This window comes from Sphaerodactylus townsendi, linkage group LG06 (assembly GCF_021028975.2).
Source record: "Sphaerodactylus townsendi isolate TG3544 linkage group LG06, MPM_Stown_v2.3, whole genome shotgun sequence".
Lineage (NCBI taxonomy): Eukaryota > Metazoa > Chordata > Lepidosauria > Squamata > Sphaerodactylidae > Sphaerodactylus > Sphaerodactylus townsendi.
Window position 1 is genome coordinate 87,601,241 of NC_059430.1, and position 13,860 is coordinate 87,615,100.

The following is a 13,860-nucleotide window of genomic DNA, read 5'->3' on the forward strand; positions in this document are numbered from 1 at the left end:
TACACACTGCATGTAGATGTACAGTCTAGTGTGAAGAAGGGATTTTTAATTTTCTTCCTCACATTATTTTCCCATTAAAAATCAAGTTTTTTCCAGATCTTGCAAAAATTTATACCAAAATGAAAACTATTGATATGGAGCCCTTGAAACACCTGGCACTTTTTAAAATTGGTAACATTTTCAAACTAATAGGAATAGAAACAAAAAAGCTAAATATAATGATCTGGAAAGAGATAACTTTTCCCATACCTGTATCTCAACCACTTCTTCATCTGTGGTCACAGTTATCAACCTGCATTATAAACCAAAATTTCTTGCTCACCACATAATTCTTGGATAAAACTTTGTCACCAGATGGAAAATGTTGGAACTGTTTAAAGTGGTCTAAAATGATCTAGAACTAATTGTTTACAAAGCAACATAGTAATATCCTTATGGACCAATATCATAGCAGCCTTATATAAAGACTTCATTAAGCACAGATCTCAGCCTGCTTTGAGAATATGGTTGGACTGTGTTTTCCCAGAAGGTAACACTGGACTAATTGCATTGTCAGGCATACTGTGACATTTTTCCTTGTATTAAGAGGCAGCAAATGTATCTGACACTGCACAGATTAGAATTAATTTGCATCAAAATAACTCCATTATTTAAAGAAATTCAGTTTTATACTCTCTCTATGAATTCTATGAACCAAACTTTTGAAGTATCACTTTTTTATGCTTCATAGTTCAGCAATCTCTTATAATCTTTTCAGTGAGTATTGCTTGATATTCAGGTAACTGATACAGGTGTGCAGTACTTGGGAGCAATGTGCGCTTACCTTCACTACTTGGATATCTCAGGCTGCACTAATGTTACTGACAAATCACTGAAGTGCCTGTGGAAAGGTTGCTTGCAGCTCCGAATTCTTAAAATGCTGTACTGCCCAAATGTTACCAGGTAAGATGTTCCTTTATAAGCCCCTTAAAAAAGATCATATAAACTGGTGAAAAAAGTCGATGTCATATCATAATAAAGCATTATGGCTGACATTTTCAAAGATTCTCAACATGAACCAGTTAAAGAAGAAAACAGTTGACATGCAAAAAATATTCTTAGCTGAAATATCAAGTAGAGGCAGTTTTAGTGAATGGGGATCTTCGCCCATGGCATCCTGGATGCTTCCAAGAATCCCCCAAGTAGAACATGGGGGCAACCAGCTTCCCCTGTTTGCCCCTTCTGCTGGTATTTGGAATTACACAGGGATCCCAATGGAAACTACAAAACTTTTTGAAAATATACCCCCAAATTACATTACACTAGAGAACTTCATACATAAGGTTTGTTTAACACTCACACACTATTTCTTGGGCAGCTCCATTGTAGTCTCTATATTACTTTGTCCACAAGTCTATCAGTGGCTCACCATGGTGACTAAAGGAAACCTTCACATTCAGAGCCAGTAAACCTCGAACACCAGTGCCAGGTGCCAATATCAGGCATAGGCCCTAGTCTCTATGCCCGTGGTGGTGAACCTTTGGCACTCCAGATGTTATGGACTACAATTCCCATCAGCCCCTGCCAGCATGGCCAATGGGAATTGTAGTTGTAACATCTGGAGTGCCAAAGGTTCACCACCACTGCTCTATGCCCTGTTGTTGGCCCTCCAGAGAAACTGGTTAGCCAGTGTGTGAAATAAGATGCTTGACTAGAACCACTGTTCTGATCCTGCAAGGCTTTTCTTATAGTCTTGTATTCATTCCTGTCATTCCTGCGGACAATGCAGATCCCATTCATTAGCTACCCCTTCTGCTCTCCATCTACACAAACCCTTCACGACTCTGCTCAGCACTACTGCCTCTCATCCTCATTTCTGGTGTGCAACATACATTCTCTGCCCTTGTGACATCCTAAGAAATGTTCTCCCTCTTTCTTTTTTTTGGCCTCAGCCATTACCTCTACCTGTATCACCAATCCTTCCCTTGACTTCATTTTTATCTGCATGATATATTTCCTCCCTGCCTCTGGCCTTGTTATGTCTTTTCTGCCCTGTTCCTTGTTCACATCTCTTGACTGCCCGATGGGCAACCAGCCCGTGACTGCCCAATGGACACATACTTCTTTGACCTTATGCCCAGGGCAACAGTTTCTCTTAAAATATAGCTCCCCCCCCCCCCCACAAACACACAAAATGCTTGCTTCTAATAAAACTTAAGTTTTCATAAATATTCCATTCCACAATAGTGGTGGGTGATGAGTGCACACAGGCAGATCACAAACAATAGCTAGTTTTAGTTTTTTTCTATATATATTTGATATTTCAGTCCCCTTGTACAAAATATCACATCATCAGATTGGCTTACTTTTTGTTTTTATTTCAGGCAAGCAGTTTCCAAGTTTACATCAAGACTCCAGAAATATGAATACAATAATGACGACCCCCCACAGTGGTTTAGTTATGATAGTCAGGTATTCACTCCAAGAAAACAGAAAAAAAGTTGGCACGTGAAAGAAGTCTCAACATTACATCAGATAGCTCAGAACTTGAAGAACCTAAAAAATGAAGACTAAAACCACCAATTATTTTTGTTTGTTTTATTACAACATATTATAAAGAAGTTTTAGAAATGTATTCATTATTATTTTTACAGTCTATTGTAATTGCATGAAGTAAAATTGATGCCTTCAGTAGATGCTACAAGAACGACCTGTTTACAAAGAATATATTTTGTCTACCAGCACTGAACACCATTTGCCTATAGCAAAAGCTTATCTGTATTTCATTGCAATAAAATTGTTAGAAAATGAACCTGAGATTTTTATTATATCATTCTGAAAACATATCATGTCGTGTGTTCAGAATCCCCCCTGGTGCTCCTGCATCCAAAGAACCAGTCTCGAATGAGACAAAATGTGTTTCATAAATAACGTTTGTCTTGCAATGAGGTAATTGGCTGTTGTGCGTTTTTCCGTGGAGGCTGTGAAGGCATGTCAGGGTGAGATGTGTTTCTGTCTGTGGCACAGAAACACAACTTACTGGGATGTGCCTCTGAAGATGCCAGCCATAGATGCGGGGGAAACATTAGGAGCAAAAACTGCCAGACCACAGCTGCACAGCCCAGAAAGCTCACAACAGCCAACTGATTCCAGCCGTGACGGTCTTCGGTGATACAATGAGGTAACTGCTTGTATGCCAAGCCATCCTGCTCCCAAAAGTAATCTATATTATATAGGTGAATTTCTAAGACAGAGGAGTTCCTGTCAGGCATAAACTAGCCTTGATTATACCGTGGCTCATTTCAACTTTATGATTCTATGTCTCCTAGCTACAGGTTCAGTGCTTGTCTTGCAGGCCACTACTACTTCATACTGCTGGCAAATAATCTTTTTCTAAAAAGCTATTTTCCACATTGTAAAAAACTTTCTGTATTTAGACAATGTACGAGGAAGAAAAAAATCTAGATCAGACCTCACTCTTTGACAACTAATTTCCTCAGGTGGCAAATTTTTAAGCAGGGAAGAACTCGGGTCTTTCTGCCCCTATAATCTGAAGTGGTACAATCTCCAAAGGAATCAGCCATGCAATGATGTTAAAGCCATAGATCAACTGTCTGTAAGACAGAACTAAATTCTTGCCTTCAGATTAATTCACACAAGTAAGTGTTCATAACATGATCAGTTGTTGTCATGGGGCTATATATGAAAACTTCCCCTTTCTTCTTCAGTTTGTAACCAAGGGAAATTCTCAACATTGTACGCTAGCGGAAAAGTAAAAAAGGAAAACTTCTAATAATATTTTGTATTTTAACACAGGTCAATTAAAGGTGACTTGAAATAGTTAAGAACAAATTAGAAAAAACTCTTTATCATAATTCCTGATATATGCTATCGTTTGGAGTCACGGAAGGAGACCCCAGAAACATTAACACAAAAGAGGGTAAATTAAGAACAGCCATCTGACATACAGAAATTCGATAAGAGTCTATACATTCACTCCAAGGCAGCACCAACATAACTGTAATCTTTACAGTTAATGTGATCTTTATTTATGGTTCTGTGATTCAAATAGATCAATAACCTTTAAGATGGAGCGTTCAGCTTTACAGACTGGAACCAGGTTTGGCTTTTGAGATCAACTCTGCCATTTTGTGTCTCTGCTTTAATATATTTTTCTTTTTCCTGCCTTCGATTCAGATGACCTGAAAAATCAAAACACATACATTCCATTAACCAATCACATTGTCAATAAGGGGCCTTTTCCCCGCCCTTTATGAAAATATTCTCTAAGGTGATATTACTGGAAGAAATCAGGATGCTTTTTAAAGGATTATGTGTTGCTTTCTGTGGTTTCCTCCTTGACATCACACCATGACTCACCCTCTACTGAGTGTCAGCAAAATAAATTTGGCGAAGATAAATATGTTTCAATATCATGTTAAGTTTTAAACAATTCTGTCAATAATCCGTGATTAGAAAATGAGCTTAGCCTGATCCACTCCTTTGTAGAAACAGAAAGCAAGATCTCAGAATACAGTGGACCACCATTCTTAGCTTTAGATTCAAGCAATTCATGTTGGTTGAATAACAGCCGGATAACAGCTGCAGCTGTCTTAGAGCCACTTTCTTGCCAATGGCCACATAGAGCACCAAAACTACACATTATAGAGAGATTTGTGCAACTTCGCCTTCTAAAATCAAAAGCAGCTTCAGGACAGGACAATGAAGAATGGCACGGGGAGTTCGCCTGCCAACAATTTCCTGCTCCAAATTGCCCCTCAACTGCTTTTCCCCTCTAGACGAGTGTTGGTGAAGGCAACAAAACAGTGTCAGAGGAATGGACATAGAATGGTAAATCAAGCAGAAGGGGATGGTTCCATTCATTCCTGCTGCTCCCAATTACACTCCGAAAGCAACTTTAAATATTTGTTTGGATCAAGTCTCTCCTCTTTTTGAAGAGATGAAGTTCTGTGCAAAAGTAGATTTTGAGTATGGAAAGGCTGCTGCCTCTGCAGCCTCCCAGATGCTCTCTCTAGCCACTTACATGAATATTTTACTATTTAATATGTAGTATCATAATATTAAAAATGTTGCCTGAATCTGGAGACTACACAGAGATTGCTTACAAAAAGAAAGGTTCATGCTGAAATTATATTTGTTTGGGGTTCTGAATCCCATGTTCAGTCTGTGAATATTAAATCTATTTATTACATCAACTAGTAGACTAACATATGATAAATCAAAAGAAACCACTTCTGTATTTTCTTCTATATTTATAGTTTGAACTCTGATCCCAGCAGAAGAATGTATACAACAAAGACAGGCCCAGGCTCTTTCAAAAACATCAAGCACTTCTTCCTATCTTCACAGTCAGCATCCTCGAAACAACCAAAGGAGAGCGGGCAGAGACTTTTCTACAATTCCACAGCATTTTTCCTGATTCAGTGAACTTTTTATTGGGAGAAGATGTATATCCCTGCATCAGACTGGCCCGATAGATCCAACCTGTAAGTAGTTTTTGTTTGTAGTTAACTCCAAGCAAGTCAAATCTTTTGAAAGCACCCAAAGGTCACTAAACCACAATCACTGATATGTGACATGCCTGTTTTGAGTCCACTACTATTTCCCAGGTGAAAAAATGGATACGCGACAGCCTTATCCACAGAAGAAAAAAATCCTTCCTCTAATGGAAATACACCTACACACACAGAGACTATTTCTACTTGAAATATCTTTACCCTCATTCACATTACAGCCATTTGAAGAAGGTATTATGAGTCCACTTAGTGGACTAATTATTAGTTTCACTTGGTTTCACTAAGTGTCACTTAGGAGAAAAATGATTCTTCAAAGCCCTTCTCTGCATGTACAGAAATCTGAAAACAGTTCTCCCCAGATCATGTCTAGTTTGGCAAGCTCTGAACCACACAGATGTGTGGCACAGCTTTAATCAATCTGTATTAACGGGAACAGTTACCATTTATTAATTAAACGTACATCCTTTCAGTTGTAGAAAGGGTTATGTTATGCCTATAACTGCAAGTTTTGACTTGCAACAAACCTTTTCAGTCAGTTTTTTTTTCAAAAACCACACAAGCAATACAAAATTAGTTTAAAACAACAACTCTAAACATCTGTTTCCTGAAATAAAAATTCAAGCCATATTACACAGTCTAGAATCCAAAAATTTTCATTCTTATGTTCTCAATCTTATTTGCAGTCATCCTCCCCTCCTCCAAATCTATTTTCAGCATCTGGCTTTAAAACACAGAGGCAAAGCAAAAAGGAATCATATTGAATAAATTAGTTCAAATGGGACTCAGGCAAGTTCTTTGTGAAATGAAATACAAATAAACTGGAAAGTTATAGGCATGACATATATCGTTTATAGTGCAATTCTATGCAGGGTTAACATCCTTCTAAACCTGATGACTTCAAAGGATTTAGGAGGGTGTAGGTCTGTTTAGGAATGCCCTGTTAGGCTTCAATACTACAAATGCTTTCCTGGGAATAAGCCCCATTGAATAAAATGAGACATCGCAGAGTAGACAAGTTTCGATTGCTCCCTTAGGCCCCTTCCGCACATGCAGAATAATGCACTTTCAAACCACTTTCAATGCACTTTGAAGCTGTACGGAACACTTGCAAACAATGGTAAAAGTGGATTGAAAGTGCATTATTCTGCATGTGCAGAAGGGACCTTAGTGTCACAGCTTGAACTAAAACGATTTATGGGGGGAAGTCCTTGACTGAGGCATATTTTTGTCTGCCTAAGAGTTTCCTGTTGAAATTACTCCCATCCCCAGAGTGGGAACTATTTGATAATGGACTATCCTTGAATGAGATCAGACTAGCATTTCACATGCAGGTAAAATGCCCCCAACCACTTGATTCATCTACAGAATGTTCAATGGCGCACAGCGTTGTCATGGAATGTGAAACAAAGGAAATATTTTGTCCCTGTAGGTACAGAGTTAGTTTCACTGTTACATGACTCATGATGCACTAAAGACAGGCTAAACTTGTGTCAGAATATTTCTTTTTCACCCGAAAGTCTGTTTCCTATTTAAAACCCAGCACAGTTTTATGCACTTGGGACCCAACTCTCTCCATAAAAAGACAAAGCCCGCGGTAAGCTAAAAAGTGTCTCATTCACAGAGGCCTTCTAAGGAATCACACTTCAGCTACAGCTATTTATCACCTACATCTAAGATACTAGAGGTCACTTTGCCATGGATTCCATTTTAAAAAATAAACATGTTCTTCAAAATCATTCCAAGCATTCAGTCAAGGAGTGGGGGTGGGGAAAGGAGTTCCAGTACAAACTGAAATGCTTGGCAAATTCAATGTTCTGCTTTGCTCACATGTGATGAATTCCATTTTTTCTTAAATTAGTAACGCCACACTTTCTGTGGTGCCCTCAGGATCAAACCAGATATGTGAGGGAGTTCCATTTTTTAAAAGTAGTCATCCCTTCCACATCACGATTTTGATATATTGCGGGTCGGCGTAAGAAATTTAATGTGAATTTTTTGGAACTTTTGCAGAAGCCACAGATGACGTGAAAACCAGCAGATGACACAGAAAAAGTTTAGAAACTCAGAAATGCATAAAATATATGTATAGTATTGTATAATATCAATACATTTTTTTATACCATAAATGTACACAACTTTTTTCAAGTTAAAATAAAAGGCAAAGAAAAAAATCAGACTTATTCTCTGGTACAAAGGGTGACCCAAAATGTTTTACCTGGATTTGCAGATCATGGTGGGGGGCACAGCACCCCATTCCCAGTGATGTGGAAGGGATAACTGTGTTGTGGGCTCATTCAGGCCTGACTATTGAGTTTTTAAAACCCCTGGGAGTTGCAGACCTGGAACCTCCTGCACACCTCTGGTTCAGCCCTCAGAGCTGGATTAAATTGCAACTGGGTAAGGTGCGGGACTGGATGAAAATAGAACAGAAGATCAGTGGCACATTAAAGATGAACCCCATTTATTTCTGCAGGAGCTTTCATGAGTCAGAGCTCACTTCTTCAGATGCTATAAAGAGGAATTATGAATTTGAACAAAGATGGACCAGTGTTCACAACTCTCCCATTCCCAACAGTAGCCTTGATACAGTGAGGTATACACTGAGCACAGGAGGGAGCATCATGTCTTCAATGAGCCCCATGCTTATTTTTCCATGGAGCTGCGTGCAAGCTATCAAGGATCATTTCCTGAGTATGCATGTGTACACCATACATGCTGTACATTAAATACCTAATGTGGGATGCAATGTTATTTAATGTGGTGAGTATGTAATAAAAATGAATATGTAACTGGCACTTCCAATGGCTGCCAGAAGCAAAATTACATCCCAGTTAATGTTCTGAACTCCTATTAGTCATCTGTGCTCTGGTCTAAGCATGAAGTTGTCACTTTTCACTAACTTTTCTGCCATCCTTGGTTTCAGTAGTGCCAGACTGATTTTATTTATACTTCATGTTCCTGCCTTATAAATAAATACACCTCCCCAGCTACAAGGGAGGGAAAGAGGCATAGAATAACCTGACCTCATCAGATCTGAAAAGCTAAGCAGGGTCAGTACTCAGATGGGGGATTACTAAGGAAGACTCTGGAGAGAAAAGAAGTGGCCAACCACCTCTGCTTCTCACTTGCCTTGAAAGCCCTTTATGGAATCACCATAAGTTGACTGCGACTTGACAGCACTTTACACATGCACACCCAACAAAAAACTGTGGAGTTGAAATAATTCTGGAGGGTTATGTGCGCCCTATGTTGGGTCCCTGTTAGTACTCTTGTTGCTGCATTTTGAACCGTTCTTTCCAGATACTTGTACAACATGTAACAATAGATAAATATGGATTTTGTTAAGGTCACAGATGGTCGGATGTGCTCACTCTAGAATGGAACCTGTAAGATCTAGAATTGTAAGATCATCTGTAAGATCTAGAATTGTGGTGAGAGTAGGACCAACTTGTGGGTATGGTATGGATAAATCACCATCTGTAAAATTTCTATACTGAAGATTTTAATCAATTTTTTTTACATGTAATGATATGATGGCTTAAAATATGTAGCCATCCTGAGACCGCTCTTTTGGCTAGGGATGGAGGGATATTAAATAAAATTAAATGAAAATACATTAAAAACAAAATAAATGAAAATGTGTCATTTCCTCATACAACTGGTGTTACTATATACATGATATATGAATGTTAGCTGGATTCTGATCCAACTAGGCAGACTCACCAGACCTTAAGATCAAGATGCAAAATATAAAATGGAGGAATCTGTTTCTTTTCATTTGCAATTACTACAACATTCAAGTTTTACAAGACCCCATAAAATGGTTCCTCCTTTTCTTTTTCTGCTTATTTTTTTAAAAAGTGGCCAAGCATGTAAACTGCATAGCCAGTTTCCAGATTCATTTGTGGAATACCTGTCATATAGTACCTGTGCCCTAGCTCCTCCAGGAGACAGAATGCAGCATGCTTGTTTAATTTCTTCTTCTTCTTCTACCTGGTTTTGGGAAGTCTTGCTGCTAAATCAGCAAAGGGGCCCTCTGCTGCTGGTGGTTTCATTTCATGTTTAATGACTTCATTTTCCAAAACAAAAGTTTTACCACTTTGTTCTCCTTGCTGATATGAAAGCAACTGAATACTTAGCTGTTTCCCCCTTCCCCAATCCTTATAAAGAAGAGAAGGTCAAGTTGCTCTCTCAGGGATTCACTTAACAAGGACATTCTTTCCAACTGACCTAAAGAGATCAAGATACCACATCTTGTGCTGAGTCGCAGGCCATGCTGGAAATGCCAAAAGCGAAGAGCTCATTTCCTGATCTTTCATTTTGAAGATGGAAATGCAAAATAAAAATGGAGATTTCAAATCCTCCAGAAGCTTTGATCCTGCTACACTGGACAATATAACATTTGTGTGTGGAAGTCAAAGGACTGGGGGAGAGAGCTATTAGAATCAACTGCTTCAGAACTGCCTTTACAATAGTATGTGCCTCTTCTAAAAAATTCTATTAGGTAAAAATATTTATATGAAAAACAGCTGCATTAAACCAGACCACAACAAAATTTGGTTGTATTCCTAATTGCTGTAAAACTCTCTCCCATTGTCTAATCATATGTGTCATCTTTATTAGGTCAGCCATATCCTGTGAATTTAGGAGTGGGGGTGGAGTTTGTTACCTATGCTTGGCAATTGACTTTCTTGTCAATGCCAATAAATAAAATACTATTTCTTTATATTCTTTCTTAGCTCAATCTAACACAGGCCCTTTCTGCACTGCAGAAAGGGTGCCCCTGCACCGGCAGGAATTCTGCCGGTGGAGGGGTTGGGGCCGTTCACACGGGAGCGTGCGAGAGGCCCCCGCAGAGGCCGGCGCGGGAGAGGCGGCTCCACACGGAGCCACCTCTTCCCCGTCCCTCCCCACTCACCTCGTCGTCCTGCGTTGCTCTGCTTGACTCCTAAGACCCGCCCACGCTGCCCTCCGACCTCCAGGGGTCGGAGGACAGCGAGGGAGGGTCTCAGCAGTCCAGTAGAGCGACGCAGGACGACGAGGTGAGTGGGGGGGGGGACGGGGAAAACAGCGTGTTCCCGGCGGTGCCGTTCGCACTGCGCCGGCGGGAACACGCTGTTTTCCAAAAACCTCCCTCCAGGAGGGAGGTTTTTGGAGGCGGCCTGACGCCGCTCTGGGGGAGGTGGAGGGGAGCCAGGTAAGCGCTGCTGCGTTTCAGCAGCGCCGCCTGTGCAAACGGCTCCCTGGGGACGGCGTTTTTGCCGACCCCAGGGCGCTGTATTTGGCCCGTGCGGAAAGGGCCACAGAGAGAAGGATTACTTCTCTAATACTGAATCCATCTAAATATTTCTTCTCTGAGTTTGTATAATAGAGACATGCTATATACTTATGTTTCAGAACAACTTCAGCAGAAATCCTATATGAGTATGAGAATACAGGAAGTGCACAGCTTGCAAAAACCCTCCTAGTGGGCAGAATCTGAGCCAGTACTTGCTTATAAGAACAAAGAACCCTGATTCTAGAACCGTAATGTGACACATGGCCATAATGACACAAACCAACATGTTTGACTATTTAAAAAATCACGCAGTTGTACAGGAATGTGTTATTTGACTTCCGCGGCTGAAAGCAAGAGGCAAGTAATAGCAACATTTTGGAGAAATTACTGCACCAAAGAAATTTTGTCTTAGGGATGCTGAATCTTTGTTGAAAGGCTTTCAAATAGTATTTCTACTTTTATTTTTATTGCAATTGTACTCCTTGCAAAACTGATGTTTATAGCAATAAGCCAATCTTTACTCTGTCCTAAGTGTACTTTCCCTATAACAGACCACAGACATACTGCCAACAGTGAAATAGTGCCCTTGCACGATGAAGTTTACATAGGGCTGCCAACCTGACTGGTTTTAAATAATTTATATATTGAATGTTTTTATTGTAACTTTGCTATGTTTTTGATTGTACGCTGCTCTAAGCCCTTTTGGGAATGGGCAGTCGAAAAGTCCAATAATAAAACAAACAAACAAACATTTATGTAAGGCTTGGAGTTCTCCCAGCAATGCAGCTGATCTCCAGACTACACAGATCAGTTTCCCTAGAGAAGATGGTTGCTTTGAGGATGAACTTCATGGCTTCACAGCCCTGCTGAGCCCCCTCCTCTCCTCAAACTCTGCCTCAGGATTGCCAACCTCCAAGCAATGACTTGAGATCTCCTGGAAATACAACTGATCTTCAGGCAACAGAGGACAATTTACTGGGAAAAAATGGCTGCTTTGGAAGGTGGACTCTATGGCATTGTATCCCACTGAAGTCCCTCCCCTCCCCAAACCTCACTTTCCTCAGGCTCCACCCCCAAAATATCCAGGTATTTCCCAACTTGGAGTTGGCAACCCTCCTCTGCCCCTCAAATGTCCAGGAATTTCCCAACCTCAAATGGGCAATTCTATCTGAAATAGCCCAAATTTATAGCATGTACCACTAAACTCAGTGTGCCACACTCAAAAGTGTGCCATTTTTTCCTAGCCAAGATCAATAGATTCACCAAATCAAACTGAAAACCATGGGGCACGTGTTACTCTGGGATTTCTTTCTCTACGCTTGTTCCCATACGCTGCATCCAAATCTTACAATGAATCTCAAAGTTCCCTCTCACTGGTGGAAACCAAGTCAGTAGGTGTGGACACTGGCAACTCCTCTTAAGAAATCACAGATCTCATTTGGTTTAGAGTCCACAATATAGCCGAATGGCATCATCAGCTTAAATAGCCATCTAACAGTCACAAAGCAACTGTAAAGTTGGGCTGCCAATCTCCAGGTAGGGAGGGGTCCAGAGTTTTCTTAGAATTACAACTGACCTCCAGACTAAACAGATCCGTTCTCCTGAAGAAAATGGCTACTTTGGAGGGTGGAGTCCATGTCACATCCTTGCTGAGCTCCCTGTCCATACCCTCCCCAAATACCACCCCAAAATTCCCAGGTATTTCTCAATCTAGAATTGGCAACCCTATCTAAACTAGAGCTTAATCTATTCATTCCCATTTCCTAGCAGAGATTTTTTTTTTTACCAGTATGAAATGTTATAATTCCTAAGAGATGTGTTGTTTTAGCCATTTTCTGATCAGCTGTGAAGTAATGTAGAAGCCTGAAATAGCTACTATTAGCATCCCTTTGTGTCATGGGAATTTTCAATGAACAAGCAAGACCTTTTTTCCCCAAAACCGGTTTAATGTTTTATGCAGCTTGATTGTGCACATTTTACACTTCTTAATAATTACTATCCCTGATTGCTCAGAGCTATTGCAAATGTATGGTTGATCTGTTTCCACTTGAGAGCTCACAAACAGTGTCATGTCCTGCCAACCAAGACATGAATCCGTCCCTCCCACCAGGCTACCCAGGGTTCTCTCTTCACTAAGTACTGGATCCTGAGTACAATTTCCACTAATGGAAGGCACTTTCTTGTCTCCCCTTTCCACTGCAGCCCAGGTGGACAGTGAAAATACCTGGCTGTTGTTAACAACTGGAACTTTGAAAAAAGAAACTGAATCCCTGATTTTAGCCGTTCAAGAGCAAGCCATTAGAACAAATTTGATCAAGGCCAGAATCGAAAATGCAGATTGTGTAAAGAAGCTGACGGAACTGTAGATCATGTCCTCAGCTGCTGCAAAAAGATTGCCCAGACTGAGTACAAACAGAGACACAACTCAGTGTCCAAGATGATCCACTGAAATGTATGCAAGAATTACAACATAAGAACAGCTAAGAACTGGTTGGAACATTGTCCAGAGAAAGTAATGGAAAATGAGAAGGACAAAGTGTTGAAACACAATACACCAGACATCACTGTGATAGAGGATAAGAAAGTGACCATCATCAACATAGAAGTACCTGGTGACAGCAGAGTCATTGAAAAAGAACACGAGAAGATTGCTAGATACCATGATTTGAAAATTGAGCTTCAGCGTCTAAGGCACAAACCAGTTGAGGTCATCCCAGCGGTAATCGGCACACTGGGTGCCATTCTGAAAACACTAGGACAGCACTTGAAACATCTTCAAAGTGACAAAATTACCATCTGAGTACATTTATTAATTACTTAAAATGAAATTTTAGTAAAGGCAAAGTTTATTAGGTGACTGTAGAAGGCAAACCTTACCAGTAACTGTTACATGGCCTCCTCTGGAGACATTCTGAGTCTCCTGTAATTGGACCTCGGGGCTCACATCAATCTGGCTTCCAGATAAGTGCAGATAAGCTTGAAGTGTGGCAGGTACCTTGATAGTAATGGAGCCTGTTATAACATAAAAATGAAATGGTTCGTGTCAACAGATAAGGCATGGCTTGA

At 40.3% G+C, this 13,860-nt stretch overlaps 2 protein-coding genes across 4 annotated transcripts in view; one reads left to right on the plus strand and one right to left on the minus strand.

The window, feature by feature from the left end:
- FBXL13 (F-box and leucine rich repeat protein 13) overlaps positions 1-2,791 on the plus strand; it is an 89,306-nt gene extending 86,515 nt beyond the window's left edge. The window contains exons 20-21 of one of the 2 annotated variants that reach the window (XM_048500546.1): positions 779-942; positions 2,364-2,791. In XM_048500546.1, coding sequence (XP_048356503.1) covers positions 779-942; positions 2,364-2,553 — 354 coding nt within the window. In that variant the 3' untranslated portion in view covers positions 2,554-2,791. The remainder of the gene's footprint in view (positions 1-778; positions 943-2,363) is intronic. The other variant, XM_048500547.1, reaches the window with a different exon arrangement.
- The window catches only part of FAM185A (family with sequence similarity 185 member A), a 45,160-nt gene continuing 33,636 nt past the window's right edge, over positions 2,337-13,860 (minus strand). The window contains exons 7-9 of one of the 2 annotated variants that reach the window (XR_007244831.1): positions 13,672-13,806; positions 3,944-4,181; positions 2,563-3,867 (exon numbers count right to left, since the gene is read on the minus strand). Coding sequence is in view for 1 of the 2 variants with exons in the window: in XM_048500549.1 (XP_048356506.1) it covers positions 4,063-4,181; positions 13,672-13,806 (254 nt within the window). In the remaining variant the exon portion in view is untranslated. Of the gene's footprint in view, positions 4,182-13,671; positions 13,807-13,860 lie in introns of both variants that reach the window. The other variant, XM_048500549.1, reaches the window with a different exon arrangement.